Consider the following 16,472-nt stretch of genomic DNA (forward strand, 5'->3'; position numbering starts at 1 on the left):
GTTGTCAAAAAAACATTCTTTAAGAACGTAACAAATCTATAGGTAAACAGGGAAGTAAAAGATAAGTTTAAACAAGTAGTAGAGATTGTCTAAAACTTTGATATTTATACCTAGTATTGAGGTATTCATAAAAAGGATTAGGGTAGAGTGGGGCATAACGGGACAGTTATGCCTGAAGCCCTAAATAGCTAAAAATTATTTTTATTCAAGCTCAAAATTATTTTTCTTTAAAAATACTTTTTTGATTAAATATTTTAAACTATTGTGCATCATTATTGTAAAAAATAATTAATTTTAGAAATACCAAAATGCATTAAAAGTACCAAATGCATCTGTAAGTTAGAGAAAAACAAAATTTGCGTATTTTCTTAAGCGATACAACAAAAGATTTTAAAATACTAGTTCATCTTTCTTTATCTAATCTTTTAATTATTATATATTTTTTTATAAGATAATTAGGCAATATCTTATCAAAACTTACGTTACTACAAAAGGTTCCTTTATAAATGAATTAGTTTTATCGTTCTTTAGGTTTATTACACCGTTTTTTTATAGATTGATGTATGATTTAGTTTATTATACCGTTTGATGTATTTGTATTTAGTTTGTAGTAGTATGCTGCAAACGTGGAAGAACGGAACATTAAACTCAAACATACCCTAGTCAGGTACAGCTATCTGCATTAATATTCATTCGGAAATTCCATTTTAACTACGAAGCGAACACGTTCCGTCCATAACTCATCGTTTACGAAGTATCAAGAAATTCTAGGCATTTTATTACTTGCAAAATTAAGAATTCTTTTTATCATCGATGATAAAGAGATGGTTAGGAGTTTTTAGTTTCTTTCAAATAAAATTTAGTAAAAAACCTTAAAAAGATTCTAGCTCATTTTCAATAAATGCGTTTTTGATAATAATAATAAAAAAAACATTTCATTGCATTATCAACTAAGTTATCAATTCATTTTTTTCCGTTGAAAATTCTATCAAAACATATTTTTTGACTAGAGCGTACTTTAGTAGTTTTATGACTTAACAACGTGTATATGTGTATATATATATATATATATATATATATATATATATATATATATATATATATATATATATATATATATATATATATATATATATCTATGAATATATAACAAAATCTAATTTATAACGTTTTCTATCGCAGAAAAGGCCATTCATACATAAGTTCTCGTTTTTAAAATTTGCAACCAATGATTTTATAATTAAGTTTAATAAATTTTTGAGCTCATATTAAAATTTATATTAAAAAAAATTCAGATTAATTTAAGTTCATAAAATTAGAAAACTAGATACTCAGCTTTTACAACGCTATTAAATGGAAAGCCATAATAAAACTAATTTATGACAAATTTTAACTTTAGTCCGAAGAACTAAAAACGGAAAACTATACACATATCAAATTTGCATCTCGTTGTGAATAAAATGTTTAAAAGCTATAGTTTACAAGATACAAAAATAGATTTACTAAACCAATAGAATAATTGCAACAATTGAAATTTATGTTTACCCCTAAATTTTCATAAAAAATTTCTATAAGAATAATTTTGCTATGAGCCTCTATTTTCGAGATCTTTGACTTTATAGATTCTGACTAACCAATGCTCGGTCGTAAATGCCTCCTCGAGAACATCAAGTTCAAAATTCTAATAAAAAATGTTTGCATAAATTTAAGCCGCAAAATAAAAACTGAATAATTAAAAGGTAATATTATTGTGGAAAGTTACCTTGTTGCCGATTTCTGCATTTCGAACGCGATCGTAACCAGTTGGCTTGCCTATGAATAAAATTTCAAAAATTACGCAAACAAAATAAAAACAAAAAACTATATCCATTAATGAAAATTTTTCATCAGGATATTTTTTTTATAAAGGTAAAAAAACTTGTTAAAGTTTGTTTGCCTTTATAAAAAAAATTTTACTATGAAATTTGTTGAATTAAAATGAAAATATTTTTTTTTTTAGAAGAAATAAAAAAAAAGGATAAAAAATAAAAGAAAAATGGGACATAACGTACATTGTTTGGAAGATAAAAGAAATTTAATCAAAATTTTACGAAACCAGGGTAAAACTTTGAAAGAAATTTCAAATTTAATGGATTGTTCAATTAATATGGTATGCAATGCAATTAAAAAAAAAAAAACACCCGAAACACGTGGTCGAAAGAGGAAAACATCTAGAAGAGATTACAAAAATATTGTTCTTTATTCCAAAAGAAATCCATTTGCAACGTCAATAGAAATAAAAATACTCTTGGCCTGTAAATTGATGCTTCAACAGTTAAAACTTACTCAACAATATGTTAAAGTCAAAGTACCAAAGAAGTGTCCATTTTTATCACCAAATAATATTAAAAACAGGAAAGATTTTGCTAGGAAACACGTGGGCTGGCCATCTTCAAAATGACAAAATATTCTTTGGTTAGATGAGACAAAAATTAACTTGTTTGGGTCAGATGCACTGAAAAAATGTCAGAAGACCAAAAAGTAAAGAATATGCCGTAGATATACCATCAAAACGGTTAAACATGGTGGTGGAAATATTAAAATATGGGGTTGCTTTTCATATTATGGAGTAGGTCCCCTTTTTTGGATCAAAGAAAATATGAACAAAGAAATATATTTAAATATACTGCAGGATGTTATGCTACCCTTCGCAGAAGAAAACCTACCTTTGATTTGGGTCTATCAACAAGATAATAACCCAAAGCATACAGCAAAGGTAGTAAAATTGGTTTCATAATGAGAAAATTTGGATTTTGAAGTGGCCAGCCCAATCACCGGACATAAATGCGATAGAAAATCTCTGGGCACACATTAAAAATGAATTAAGAAAACTTTCTAAGATCAAAAATATAGATGAGTATTTGAAAAACATTAAATACATTTGGAGAACATTCCAATAAGCACATGCCTAAAATTAGTTGATACCATGACGAAAAGCTGTGTAGCGATAATGCGAATAATGGGTATAAACCCAAATATTATTAAACCATAAGTAAATTAAATTTTTACTTATTATTGTTCATTATTTCCGAGAAAATATGTACTTAATTTTAACTTACCTATTTTTTGCACAGTAGATAATCTAATTATATAGGGTAAAATAATCTAATTATATAGGGTAGTAAACAAATTTTGTTTTTTAATTGTTTTCCTTTTTATAAATCTCTATCTATGTATATATGTATATATATATATATATATACACACACACACACACACACACACACACACACACACACACACACACACACACATATAATAACATAAAAAACAACTGTTGAATATAAATTCTTTTTTCCTAGTCATTAAACATTTATTTTAAGATAAATTACTATAAATTAAAATTTAATATTTAATTTAATATTATTTAATATAATTTTAATATATAATTAATATAATTAATATAATTAATATACTTAATATAATTTAATATAATTTAATACTAAATATTAATTAATATAATTTAATATTGATAAATAAAATTTAATATAAATTACTATTAATTAAAATTTTAAGTCAATCACATCACACAGGATCTCAACAAAAATGGAGCAACTAATTATAAATGTATAAAATTACCTTGTTCAGTATAAACTTCTCCGAAACGATAAAAACACATCTTGTACATAAGACAGTTTAATAATGTTGGCGATCCTTCTTTATCAACACGAAACTCACCAGCTGGAGTGTAATAATCATGCTCTTTGATATGCTTGCCTGTGTCTGTACTTCCTCCAATTCTCACCATCCATAAAAACTTATTGATATCTAAATTAATAAAAATTTTATAACATTTTTCATATAATATATTTAATATAATTATTTTCAAATAAAAATTACCATCAGATGCATATCCTGTCAGACCACCAAATATCACAAGAACATAATCCACATCTAATTCTCTCATTATCAAATATGCCTTGTCTTCAGTAGATGCCATTGCCTGGCCAACTCTAGAAATGTGTGTATTATTCCATGTATTATTGTCAACAAGTATAGTGCGATTTGCCATAGCTGTAATCTGGTAGCCATAATCCCACCATGACATTACTTTTGAGTCCTAAATTAAAACAAAACAAATAAATCATAAAAAATTATACTTATAACTAAACAATTACTCATTAGTAAAATTGCTTAAAATTAAAAACCTCTGGAGTGTTTTGCTTTAACCAATAATAAGCTTCTCTGAAGTCATCAAAAATGACCCTAGATCCATCATTTTGTTTTGCAGATAAAACAATAGAAGGTGATGAATACGCTTCAGAAGTAACCCATGTACAATGAAACACATAAGTAACAAGGAAAAATGTCATAAGTGCAACCATAAATGTTGCAACTTCGTTTTTAATAGGGTAAGATGGATCTTGCTGCTTAGCTTTACGATGAGAAACTTTGGAAGATAACTGAGTAGAGGATATTTCTAAGTTCTAAATTCAAAAATAAAATCATCTTTTAAGAAAATAACAAAAACCAATGAACTAATAGAAAAAACAAAAACAAATAATAATCAGTGACGTATCCAGAAGTTATTTGGACACACTGTTCAGAAAAAAGTTCCTTGTATGCTCACAGCAAAATATACTGGTACCAGTATATGAATTTGCTGTTCTGAGGACCTTTTTTATATGCAGGCACTGCATTTAATATCACAATTTATGATAAATTGTGGACGAGGGAATATATTTCATAGGTTTATCTTACATTTTATATACTGTCTTTACTTTCCAAAATGCAAAAAGCTTATGAACTGATTAAAAATTATATTCATTATAAGCTACTGGAGTTTTGGGCAGAAATTTGAGTGTTCAAACTGGTATACCAGTATCAAAATTGGCCTGGATACCTCACTAATAACGAAAATATTCTAAACTTTATTACCTTCATGTAAGTAATAAGAACTGAAGAGATACCAATACCCGAAAGAATGCAAGCTACAGGTGCTAAAACTAACATTAAACGAACCATGACGCCAGAAAAATAAATACTTGTAACACCATAAATTATAATAAAAATGTTTGCATCTGTAAGCTTTGCAAAACAGTAATAAAGGCCAACTGGAAACATAAACATTAGTAACTGGAGATCAAAATAAAATGATGACCAAGTTGTAGGTTGGTGTTCAGATACTGAGGCAATAATTGGAATATTGTTTTTGGCATATGAAGGATCAAGTAGTGAATAAAATCGACCAGTCCATGGAGCTACCTGAAAAACAAAAAAAACTTTTTTTAATTTTAAATTTAAAAAACTATTTGTTTTTCATTTTCATTTTTAAATTTTTTGTAAATTGATTTTTAAATTTTTTGGTTGATAATCTGATAATTGATTACTCACTTTGCCAGTTACAGTTAAGATAGCACCAACAGATGCAGCAAGACTTGCGGCAATAATTACCAATGATTTAAACAGAACCTCAAAATGAGCTGGGCTTAGTCTGTATCTTAAATAATCTACAAAAGCATGTATTTGACATAAACCAAATATACCAAGCGCCTAAAATTAAACTTTAATTGTTAGTGATAATTCATAATATTGAATTGAATAACGAATAAAAAACATTTTAAAATTTTAAAATTTTTAACTTAATTGTTTAAACTTCTTACCGCCATATGTTCACTTGTTTGCACAGGTTGGAACCCAACAAAAGAAATTTGCATTGACAAAATAGTCCCCAAACAGTATACCTAAAAAAGAAAAAAAAATCTTTTTACTCAACTAACATTTCTACAATTTTTTCATAGTCTCGTTAAACTCTCTAACTTCAAAACACAAACCACACAGCAGAGAAGTTAGCGTGGTTACGCTAACTTCTCTGCTGAAGTTAAGCATCAAAAGTTAAGGGAGTTGTTTTAGATTTCATTCAATTTATTGTGTTTAATTATTTGTATTATATACAAAACAATTCAAATATTTGAAATAAATTTAATATTTAATTTGAAATTGAAAACTTACAGTTGAATAAGCAACATAAATTCTGTGACTAAACCTTCCAGTGATTATCAATGCAAAAACATGCATAGGTATCAAGTTAATAAGAAACACATAACCTCCCCATGATGAAACCTAAGTAAAAAAAAAAAAAAAAAAAATTTATTTCAATAAAATTTATTCGTAAACATTATCAGGGTTCAAATTAACTGAAAGAAATAAATATCTTCACCCCTTTCTCCCCTTTTTATTAATGAAAGTAAAAAGCAGTTAAAATACAAGAAAAACTTATTCATTTCTAGGTTAGAAATAAAGAATTTTTAAACAACTTTTTAAAATAAAAACTAAATTAATATAGCTAAATCCAAAAATTCATTGAAAAAACTTAGAAATTTTATTTTATGTCTGGTTGTGACTTTTCTATTTAACAACTGTTTGCAGTGGTGTACAATGGATTTTTAGATGTTTGAGTTTTGACACTAACAGGCATTGTGCAAACTTCAAACTTTTGTATGTTTATGCTTATATCAAAGAAGAATGTTTTGCAAAGTATTGGGGTAATTGGAGCTTGGGAACAAAAAAACCCTAATTTTTGGGCCCACCTGGCCCTTAACGTGGGAGCAACAAGTTCATAAAATATTTTCTTTACTATTTTTATCTAAATTTATATTAATCAACAAATTTCAAACTTCATGCAATAATCTCTTATTTTTCAAGAACTATGACCATATAAAGTTTTAACCCCCCTAAATTTGAGGGGGCTGTAAACATTGCAGGGTCATAAAAACTGAACACTAAGATTATTGCATGAAACTTGAAATTTGTTGATGAATATGAATTTAGATAAAAATAGTAAAGAAAATATTTTATAAACTCGTTGCTCCCACGGTTTTTTTGTTCCCAAGCTCCAATCACCCCAATACTTTGCAAAATATTCTTTTTTGATATAAGCATAAACATACAAAAGTTTGGAGTTTGCACAATGCCTATAAGTGTCAAAACTCAAACATCTAAAAATCCAGTGTACACCACTGGTTTGCTATAATATCATTATAGTAAACAGTATTTTAAGTTTTATTTCAATTTATTTTGATTTTATTACTTAAATTAAAAGATTTTTCTTTATTTTTTTCCCTTCATTTTTGCAATATTTAAAAAAACAAACATTTCTTTTGTGAAATAAAAAAAACTTAAAACATTTATTTTCTTGTAAAATTTCTTTTGATTTAATATTTAGGTTTATTATAATAATCAATTCTTATTTAATATTTAGGTTTATTATAATAATCAATTTTTAGCAATAAAAAATCAAAAATTATAATCCCATAATCCAAGTCCTGGTTTTATTTTACTTTGGTTATTTATCTAAATCAAACAAAATACATACCATGTAAAAATATGCTAGTGAGCACAAAGTAGCCCAAAACAGAGATCCAGTTTTTACAGATTTCACCCAAAAATAATATGTTAAAAGCATGCAAAAAATTGCAATCCCTTCGTTATCATATGAACCAGCGACAGATCGAGAAATATAACCTTTTAAAAAAGTAGATTTAATATTAAATTTGTAATGATTTTATATATATATATATATATATATATATATATATATATATATATATATATATATATATATTTATATATATAAATATATATATGCATGCACTTATATACATTTAAATAATAAAAGATAGTTACCAGGTACAATGGCAATCATGGAAGCAGCTATAAGACCAGCACTTGCATCTTTTAGTTCTTTTGTTAAAAGAAAGGTGACAATCACAGTAAATGAAGAAAATAATGGAGCAAGAAAAACACAAACATTACGAATCTCAATAGTGATATGAAAAAAATGCATTATGTGATATAGAGCAGCAGATGTCACCATCAAACCTAAATATAATAATAATTGCATTATGTATATTTTATTTTGTTTTATTTATATTATGTATATTTTATTTTGTTTTATTTATATTATGTATATTTTATTTTATAAAACTGTGTTAACCAGCAGCAGATGTCACCTTCAAACCTATATTTTATTTTATAAAACTGTGTACATAACCAATTAAAATTGTCTCTTAAAAAAATCAGATAAGAAACTAAATAAAAACACTATTAAAATAACAAACATATTTTTTTCAAGTTTAATGGCCATGGTTTCACACTTGTGTGGTTTAGAAGGGCTTCAATCATAGCATTTTGAAATGCAATAAAAGTTAAAAAAAACTAAAAAACTTTGTTAAAAGGAGATTAAAAGGCAAAATTAGCACCATTTGTGTGTGTTTGCCATTAAGAAAATAATTTACCGCCATAATTTATAAAAACAAATAGTTGTTATCAAAAGTTAATATTGTTATGTGCCTGGGGCTAGAAGAAAACAAACTTAGTCTTATCACCATGTCTCCCCCCTCGCAAAAAAAAGAAGCCCTATTTAAAAAAAAAATAATAATAAAAAGACTATCTTTCAAACATTAACTTCAAAAAATTATTATTTTTTTAAATTAATGCTCTTGAACAGGCATGTCAAACTCAATTTGGTATGGGGGCCTCTTTAGCCTAAGGAAATATTATAAGGGCCGCTCAAGCTAATACTTATTTTTCTTATGAATGAAGTGTAACTCTTCAACCCAAACTGTCCTTTTGCTAAGGTTTGAAGTAAACAAGATTATAATTATATTTAAAATCTACCAAATCACTGCAATATTATTAAAAAAAGTACAGAAGTTTAATTTTGCATTATTTATTTCACACAATAAGAACACAATAAAAATAAACAAGGAGTATTTTGTAATAATAATAACAAACATAAAACTTTGGATTTTCCAGAAATTTGACATCTTTTATTCGCTGAAAGCTTAATAAGGTCTGGTTTTATGTTTTGGCTAGCTACCACTTTCATTATGGAAGACAAATGTTCATCAGTAAGCCTGGACCTCTCAGGGGTTTTATTTCGTTTCATGTGCGAAAAAAGTTGTTCACAAAGATAAGTACTGCCAAACATTGCACATATTTGACAAGCAAATTAAATCATCTTTGGAAATTGATGTGGCGGTAAAAATGAATAAAATTTGGGTACACCAACATCAGTAAATTGTTGTTTGAGAACAGAATCACACTGAAGTTCAATTAATTCCATTTGCAGATCTTCTTCCACTTTTTCAATATCAAAGTTGAATGGTGAGGTGAACAAAGCAAACTTTGGTTCACATTTTTTGAAATCTTGAAACCTTACTTCAAAATCTTGTTTTATATTGTTTATATTTTTTGAATAGCTGCTGAACATAAAATTTGGGTCTTGCAGCTTCATAGACTTGCACGTCTCAAAATGTACCAAATTTTCTTGTTCAATTTGGCGTTCCCAGAGTAAAAGCTTAGTTTGAAAAGCTCTGACATAATCAAACATTGTGGTTACCAATTTGTTCTTTCCTTGCAAAATAATGTTCAGTTCATTCAGGTGTTTTGTGATATCAACTAGAAAAGCTAAATCTTGAAGAAACTTGGTATTTTTTATATCTGAAATATCTTGCCCTTTTGTTTCCAAAAATTGAAATATTTCAGTTTTCAGATGATTGAATGCTTTGAGTACTTTGTGACATGATAACCATCAAACTTCAGTGTAATATGGTAAATCCTCATATTCACTGTCAATTTCATTCAACAATGAAGCAAACTGACGATGATTTAGTCCTCTTGCTCTTATAAAGTTGACAACAGACGCTATTCTTTTAATCACATAATCCAGATCAATTGTTTTTCCGCATAATACTTCTTGGTGAATGATACAATGAAAATTGTTTATCTTTTTGCCAATTTTCTCATTTAATTTACTAACAAGATCTTTCTTTAAACCAATCATAGTGGGTGCTCCATCAGTAACTATAGACACAAGTTTAGTAATTGGAAGTTCATACTTGTCCAGTGTTTTTTCAATCTCCAAAAAAATGTCTGCACCTGTTGTTGTACCATGCATTGGAATCAACTCTAGAAGTTCTTCTGTAATTTCATATTTGAAATTGTAACCTCTGATAAAAACAGACAACTGAGCAACATCTTTGACATCTGTACTTTCATCAACAGCAACTGAAAAGGCCTCAATATCCTTGCAGATTTTTGTTAACTGACTTCTCAAATCTGCTACTATGTCATTAACACGCTCAGCAACTGTATTTCTTGAAAGGCTTATGTTGTTAAAATCTTTTATTTTTTTAGGGCAAAGAATCTTTGCAGTTTTAATTAGGCAGTTTTTGATAAATTCACCGTCAGTGAAAGGTCTGGAATGAAATGCAATTAAATGCGCCAGATTATAACTTGCTTTGACTACGAGTTCATTTGGTTTGTTCACAAAATGAAAAATATTTTGTTGCTTTTTTAGTTTGGCTTTTAGTTCATTTAATTTGTCTATCCTTTTATCTTTTTGATAAATTTCAAACTTTTCCTGATGGGTTTTATAGTGCCTTTTGACATTGAATTCTTTCGGCACACTAACTTTTTGTTGACAAATCAGACAAATAATAGTTTCATTAATGCTTGTAAAAAAGTATAGCACTTCCCATTTTGATTGAAAATTTTTTTTTTCATCTTCAACTTTATGTTTTCTGCTTGCACTTGGTTTTGAATGAGACATTTTAATTTTAGTGACAATAACCAAAAAACAAAAATAGCTCAATGGTGAGCAACAACAAAACAAGATAACAACTAATCTATTAGGCCAGGTGAATAAAAAAAAGCAATCGCTTTTCCTCAGCATTTTTCGAGTAATTGTTCAGCTTTACGTAAACAAAAGTTTGAAAGATTTATATTAAATCTTTATTCGCGTAAAGCTGAACAACTACTCCAAAAACGCTGAGTAAAAGCAATTGGTTTTTTATATTCACCCGCCTTATTTTCTCATATCGATTGTTAAAATTAAAATATATCGTCATAGTTTTTTATGGTTTTAATTTCAGAGTTTCAATTTTAATAAAAAGTTAGAAAATTAATTTAGTATTCATGTCTTTTTTTAATAAAGGAGTTCAGAAAACTATTAGTGATTTTTTTATTGTTGTTTTTAATAAAACATTTTTGAAATGCATGTCTGCGGGCCGCCATATGTAATAAAATGATAAAAATGTTGGGGGCCGCCATAAAAGGTCTTGCGGGCCGCATGTGGCCCGCGGGCCGCCACTTTGACATGCCTGCTCTTGAAGGTAAGAGAATCATTATATTCGTTGGTAAGAATGCTAAAAACCTTAGACCATATATTACCATACAATTTCAATTATTTAATAGTGCAAAAATTTTGCACTAAAATCTTTGCATTAATAAAACTAAAAATATCAACTAAAATTTGATTGTATCACTTAAATCGCTTACTAATGCAAGTGCTTTAGTAAAGCTAGTAATATCAACTAACTAGCATTATTTACATTTAAAAATATTTTTAATACTAATTACAACTAATTTTTCAAGTTTAATTTTAAAACTGTATAACTTAATGATTTGGTTAAAAAAATCACATATTTGAATTATGCGCTTTTTTTTCTTGCTTTAATACAATGAAGATAAGCAAAAATGATTGAATTAAAAAAACTTGTTTGATCATATTGCTTAAATATTGAGCAACTATCTTTTTATTTGAATCAACTGCTTATTTTGACTTATTTGTGAAGCGTCTTTGCAAAATATAATAATAAATTTATTAATTCTACATTTTGTCTTTTAAATTCTGAAAAACAGTTTTCCATGGATACTAAGTAAATGATTTTTCTTAACTTTCTTTCATTTTGCTTAAATAAATCTATTAAAAACACAACAGCTTTTTATCAACCAATAAAAATCAGCATAAATTTGTTTCCGAAACTAAATTTAGAAAAATTAAATACTTCAATAAGAGATTGCAGTTAATAAGAGATCTTTTTTTTTTTAAAAAAAAAATATTCTGATTTACTCCCAACAAGGCTGCAAACAACTATTATTAAGTTAGGGGTTATTAGAAGAAAAAAAAAAGAGTTAAAAAGCAAGGAAAGGGTTGACAGAAGACTCGAAGAGTTGTAGTTTGTACAAGTAAGATAAGTAACAAGTAACAAGTAACAAGAAGATGGGAGAGAGTTTTAAAGGGTTGAAGTGCAGGGAAAAAACTAGACGAATAAAAGCTGTCAGAGCATGCAGGGACAGATGCAGTAAAATAATGAGATTTTGCTGAATGACAAGTTAAGCAAGAATGAGTCATTTATTAATATAGAAACATCGACAGTATTACAATAGTTATTTGCTGTAAATAACTGATCTTTGTTAAAGTTAAAACTCACAACCCACTGCAAACCCCATGCAAGATCTATTTATTAAAAATAAAACCAAAAGCGAGATTTATTTATTACAAATAAAACCACAAGCAAGATCAATTTATTAAAAAAGAAAATAATGATAAAAATTTTATTAATCATTTAAAAAAAATCAATAACAAAAACAACAACAACAATAAAAAACAAAAACAAAAAAAAACATGACCACTACAGCTATGGAGATTTTTTTTATTTAAAAATTTCATTAATTGAATACAACAAGTCAACACAGGAAACATTAAATATAAAAACTAAATAAGAAGTACCTGGATAAATGGTTCCACCAATAATTCTTCCAAGTGGATACCATGCTCTGTCATCAAACCAGTTGTGAAATTCATAAAAACCTTCTTCTGTGAGAAAGCGAGTTGTACGATAATTAAAATATGGATCGAATTCGTGAATTACACTTTCAAATCGAAGAACAGAAAACAAACGAGTTGCAAATGCTGAAAAAATATTTAAAAATCTTAGCAAATCTTAAGTTATTCATCATACTAAGTTAAAATACTAAACTCTACTTAGTTTCTCTAAAAATACTTATTGGTAATTTATTTTCTTATTCATTAATTTATTATTTTTGTTAAAAATAATTATTCATAACAACAAATAGCAAATATTTATCAAAACTGCAATAAATATAATTTATCAAAAACATCTCAAAACCATTTTTATTTAAATTTATCTTCTACAAATTCAATTCAAAAAAAATTCTCTAAATTTGGAGTTACTATAATAGTGAATGAGAACAAAGAGTTAACAGAAAAATACAAAATTTGAAAAGAAAATTCAAAAGCACTCTTTACAAAAAAAAACAATAAATGAGTTACAAATTTCTGAATGTGACAATACAATAGAAGGATGCAATTTGCCTCAAACATCAAACTAAATTATATTTTGGTAGATGAAACAATTAATTAAAACAAATGTAGTAGTAGTTAAAGAATAGAAAATGAGACAACCATACAAAGATATTATTATAAATAATCTATAATAGAAGTAGTTGGCTTCTATGAACTGGACATCTAACAATGTCCTGTGATACTAGACTTTATTCTAGTGGAGCGACAAAAATTATCATATTTGTTTTTAAATTCATTGAGGAAATGTGAAGTAACAACAGAAAAAGGCAAGGTATTCAATGGGGATGCAATTCTATTAGATAAGACGTTATGTCTATAGGAGTTATTTGAAATTTCTCTGACAATGGCATGGTTGTGGATTTTGTTTTACTGCAGGACGGTTTCATGCAGAACAATTTGAAACACAAGTGGGTGTTATATTCGGGTTTAGGAACTTGACTTCATTAAAATTCTTGTAGATTTTGAAATACTGAATCAAATCTCCTCTAATTGCTTTTAATGCTTTTAATTTGCATTATATATTTGATTAGAAAACTTAAGTTGTTAAAATAAACTCCTAGTGACTTTTCAATATCAACATTTTAAAAAGGAATAAGAGTGTTCAATGAGTTAAGCATACCAAAAGAGTATTCTAAAACATCAAAACCACCATAAAAGCTTTACTTTGCATTTATTTATATTAAATTCCATGCCCCAAAGATTACCACCATAAAAGCATTACTTTGCATTTATTTATATTAAATTCCATGCCCCAAAGTTTAGAAAAATGTAGTAAGACATTTATATCCTTTTGCACTGGTTCGAAATCAGAAAAGTTTTTGATGTATGGAATTAATTGAGTGCCATCAGCAAATAGCTTACAGAAATTATATAAAAATACTATTAATAAAAATTAAAAACAAAAGTGGAGAGATAACCTAGCCCTGAGGAACTCCACTCTACCCAATCAGGAGTGAATTCACCAAGAATACCACGCTGTTTTCTACTGCTCAAAAAATCTTTTGTCTAATTGAGGGTCATGTTAGAGAAATCTCTTTAGTTTCAGGAGAAGAAGAATGCATGAGACACAATCAAATGCTTTAGTGAAGTCTAAAAAAATTTGTAGTACCGAGCAGGGATCATTAAGAGCTTCGGTAGTCATGTCTAATACTTCTAAAAGATTAGTCATACACGAACAATTTTGCACAAATCCATATTGATAACAGGATAATAAATTGTTGGTGTACTAATGGTCTGCCATAAAGTCGCAAAGTATTTTTTCCATAACCTTACAAACAACAGAAGCTAGTTAAATAGGTGGATAGTTTTCTGGATTAGTACGACAACCTTTCTTGTGAATGGGTAAGAGATTTGCAAGCTTCCAATTTGATAGAACTTGACCAGAAACTATGGAGCATTAAACATAAGTGAAAGTGGCCTACTGAAGCTAGCTGAGCAACTTTTTAAAACATAAGCGTGTATACCATTAATACCCATACTCTTTGATGTATCAAGGAATGATAATAAAGCTTCTAAATTTTTGCTAGAGAATAGGGAGCTGACGTCTGGAGAATTTTTTTGCAATTATATTTAGTATAGCATGAAAATAACTTGATTCAACTAATTTCAACCAATCAAAATTTTTAGCATACAATAAACAAAATAAAAAGTTAATGCCAGACCTGTAAAATTATTAAAAAGACTCATGTCAAACACAAACACATATATACATACAATACTGACTTATTAACTAGCTCTATAGATGAGCTGTTAAAATAAACCAAATGTGTTGCAGCAGTTGTAATAATAGTTGTAATCTTTTTAAATAAAATAGAAGAATGCTTAAGTAGTGAAAATTTATCATTAAAAGCATTCTTTTAATTTCGAACATGCAAAAACAATATCAATGCTTATTAAATAATAATAATTAAAACCAGAAACTAGCCACTGCATCTGCTCTTAAAATAATCTTCAAAAACTGACATAACATTTAAAAATTGGTTTTGATAAAACAACCAGTTTAAGTATATATAATCAGCTGACATTTAAGAAAAAAACAAAAGTCTTTAAGAAGAAGCAAGCTTATTCCTTTTTTGCTCCACTTGTCTGAATACATTAATGATAAAAGAAAATTAGGTGTAATCTGTATTCATTATCCACTCTATATTGCAAACTAAAAAGATTTTAGTCATTAAATAATGACAACACAAAAGGCTGCTGAATTATTTGAATTTAATAAAGACGTTGCATAGTATCATGTGCATGTTGTCATCTAGTTTACTAATTAAATCTTCACTTTTTAGAGGGTACTGAAAACTGTTACGAAATAGCTGAGAGTATGTACACCCTGGTATCATGTCACTGAGTTTGCATTGCATTTTAACTCATGGTTAGCAAGTTGTAGAGAAATAGCTTAGTCTATTGGTATGATACATACCGACTTTATTTTGTGAAATCATAACAACTATTAAGAGTTATCAGAATAAGTTTTCTTAATTAAAACAATTTACTTTTGATCTTTTTAGATCATTGATATGCATAAATGAGCTCCCATGTATTTATATAAATGTGGCCATACTATATTATAAAAAATTACACTAAATTCATTCATTGCTACAGAGAACTAATGTTTTATGTGCGAACTACTTATCTATTGCATACTATTTTTGTGTAATGCTAATTATATTTATGTGCCTCAACTTCCTCTACTACTTTTTTTTAATATTTAAAAAACTCAAAATAAATTGCTTAAATTTTTAACCTACATTATTTATACAATTAAATCATACAATTTGATATTTTACATTTAATTGTCTGATAAATTGTTAATACAATAACGATAAAATCAACTCAATTTAAATTTTAAAGAATTTTTTTTTTAATTAAAGAAAAATTCCTGATCATTATTTAAAAACATTGTGAAAAATTATTGTTTTTGCAGTATTAACTTACAAAGAACTGCGGCAATAGACAATATAAGTAACTTTAGAAGAGTAGTTTGTCTTTCATAAGAAATTTTAGGAAGAAAAGACACCAGCTTCATAGCACTTTCTTGATTCTTCATAACTACTCTAAGCTTTATACCATTAATCACACAGAATTTAATATACACCGCTCGTGTTATTTACACATTACAATAAAGTCCAGTGTCGTGTCACTTTTTAAACCTGTGGTTGCCAATCGAAAAAACATTTATTGAGAAGCGTTAGTATATTATTTATTGTATGCGTGACCAATGCGTATGTTGATAAGTATGGTTTAAGACTTTGTCTTGCATACTAAAAAACATGGATTTATTTGTATTATTTAAACTTTGGTATTATGCGCTTTCAAACACAGA

The 16,472-nt window shown here is 27.4% G+C and overlaps 1 protein-coding gene across 1 annotated transcript; it reads right to left on the reverse strand.

Annotated features, from left to right (window-relative positions):
- Positions 1-1,157: 1,157 nt before the first annotated feature.
- LOC100202029 (dolichyl-diphosphooligosaccharide--protein glycosyltransferase subunit STT3A) lies at positions 1,158-16,382 on the reverse strand. Its single transcript, XM_065796494.1, has 13 exons — positions 16,085-16,382; positions 12,557-12,739; positions 7,666-7,860; positions 7,355-7,503; positions 5,992-6,102; positions 5,643-5,723; positions 5,374-5,532; positions 4,918-5,244; positions 4,188-4,466; positions 3,880-4,099; positions 3,619-3,807; positions 1,763-1,812; positions 1,158-1,681 (listed from the first exon to the last, which is right to left on the reverse strand). Exons 1-13 carry the CDS (start codon positions 16,194-16,196, stop codon positions 1,586-1,588), a joined length of 2,151 nt encoding a protein of 716 aa, XP_065652566.1. The 5' UTR covers positions 16,197-16,382; the 3' UTR covers positions 1,158-1,585.
- Between the last annotated feature and the right edge of the window lie 90 nt (positions 16,383-16,472).

Source organism: Hydra vulgaris, chromosome 04, assembly GCF_038396675.1.
Source record: "Hydra vulgaris chromosome 04, alternate assembly HydraT2T_AEP".
In the NCBI taxonomy this organism is placed as follows: Eukaryota; Metazoa; Cnidaria; class Hydrozoa; order Anthoathecata; family Hydridae; genus Hydra; species Hydra vulgaris.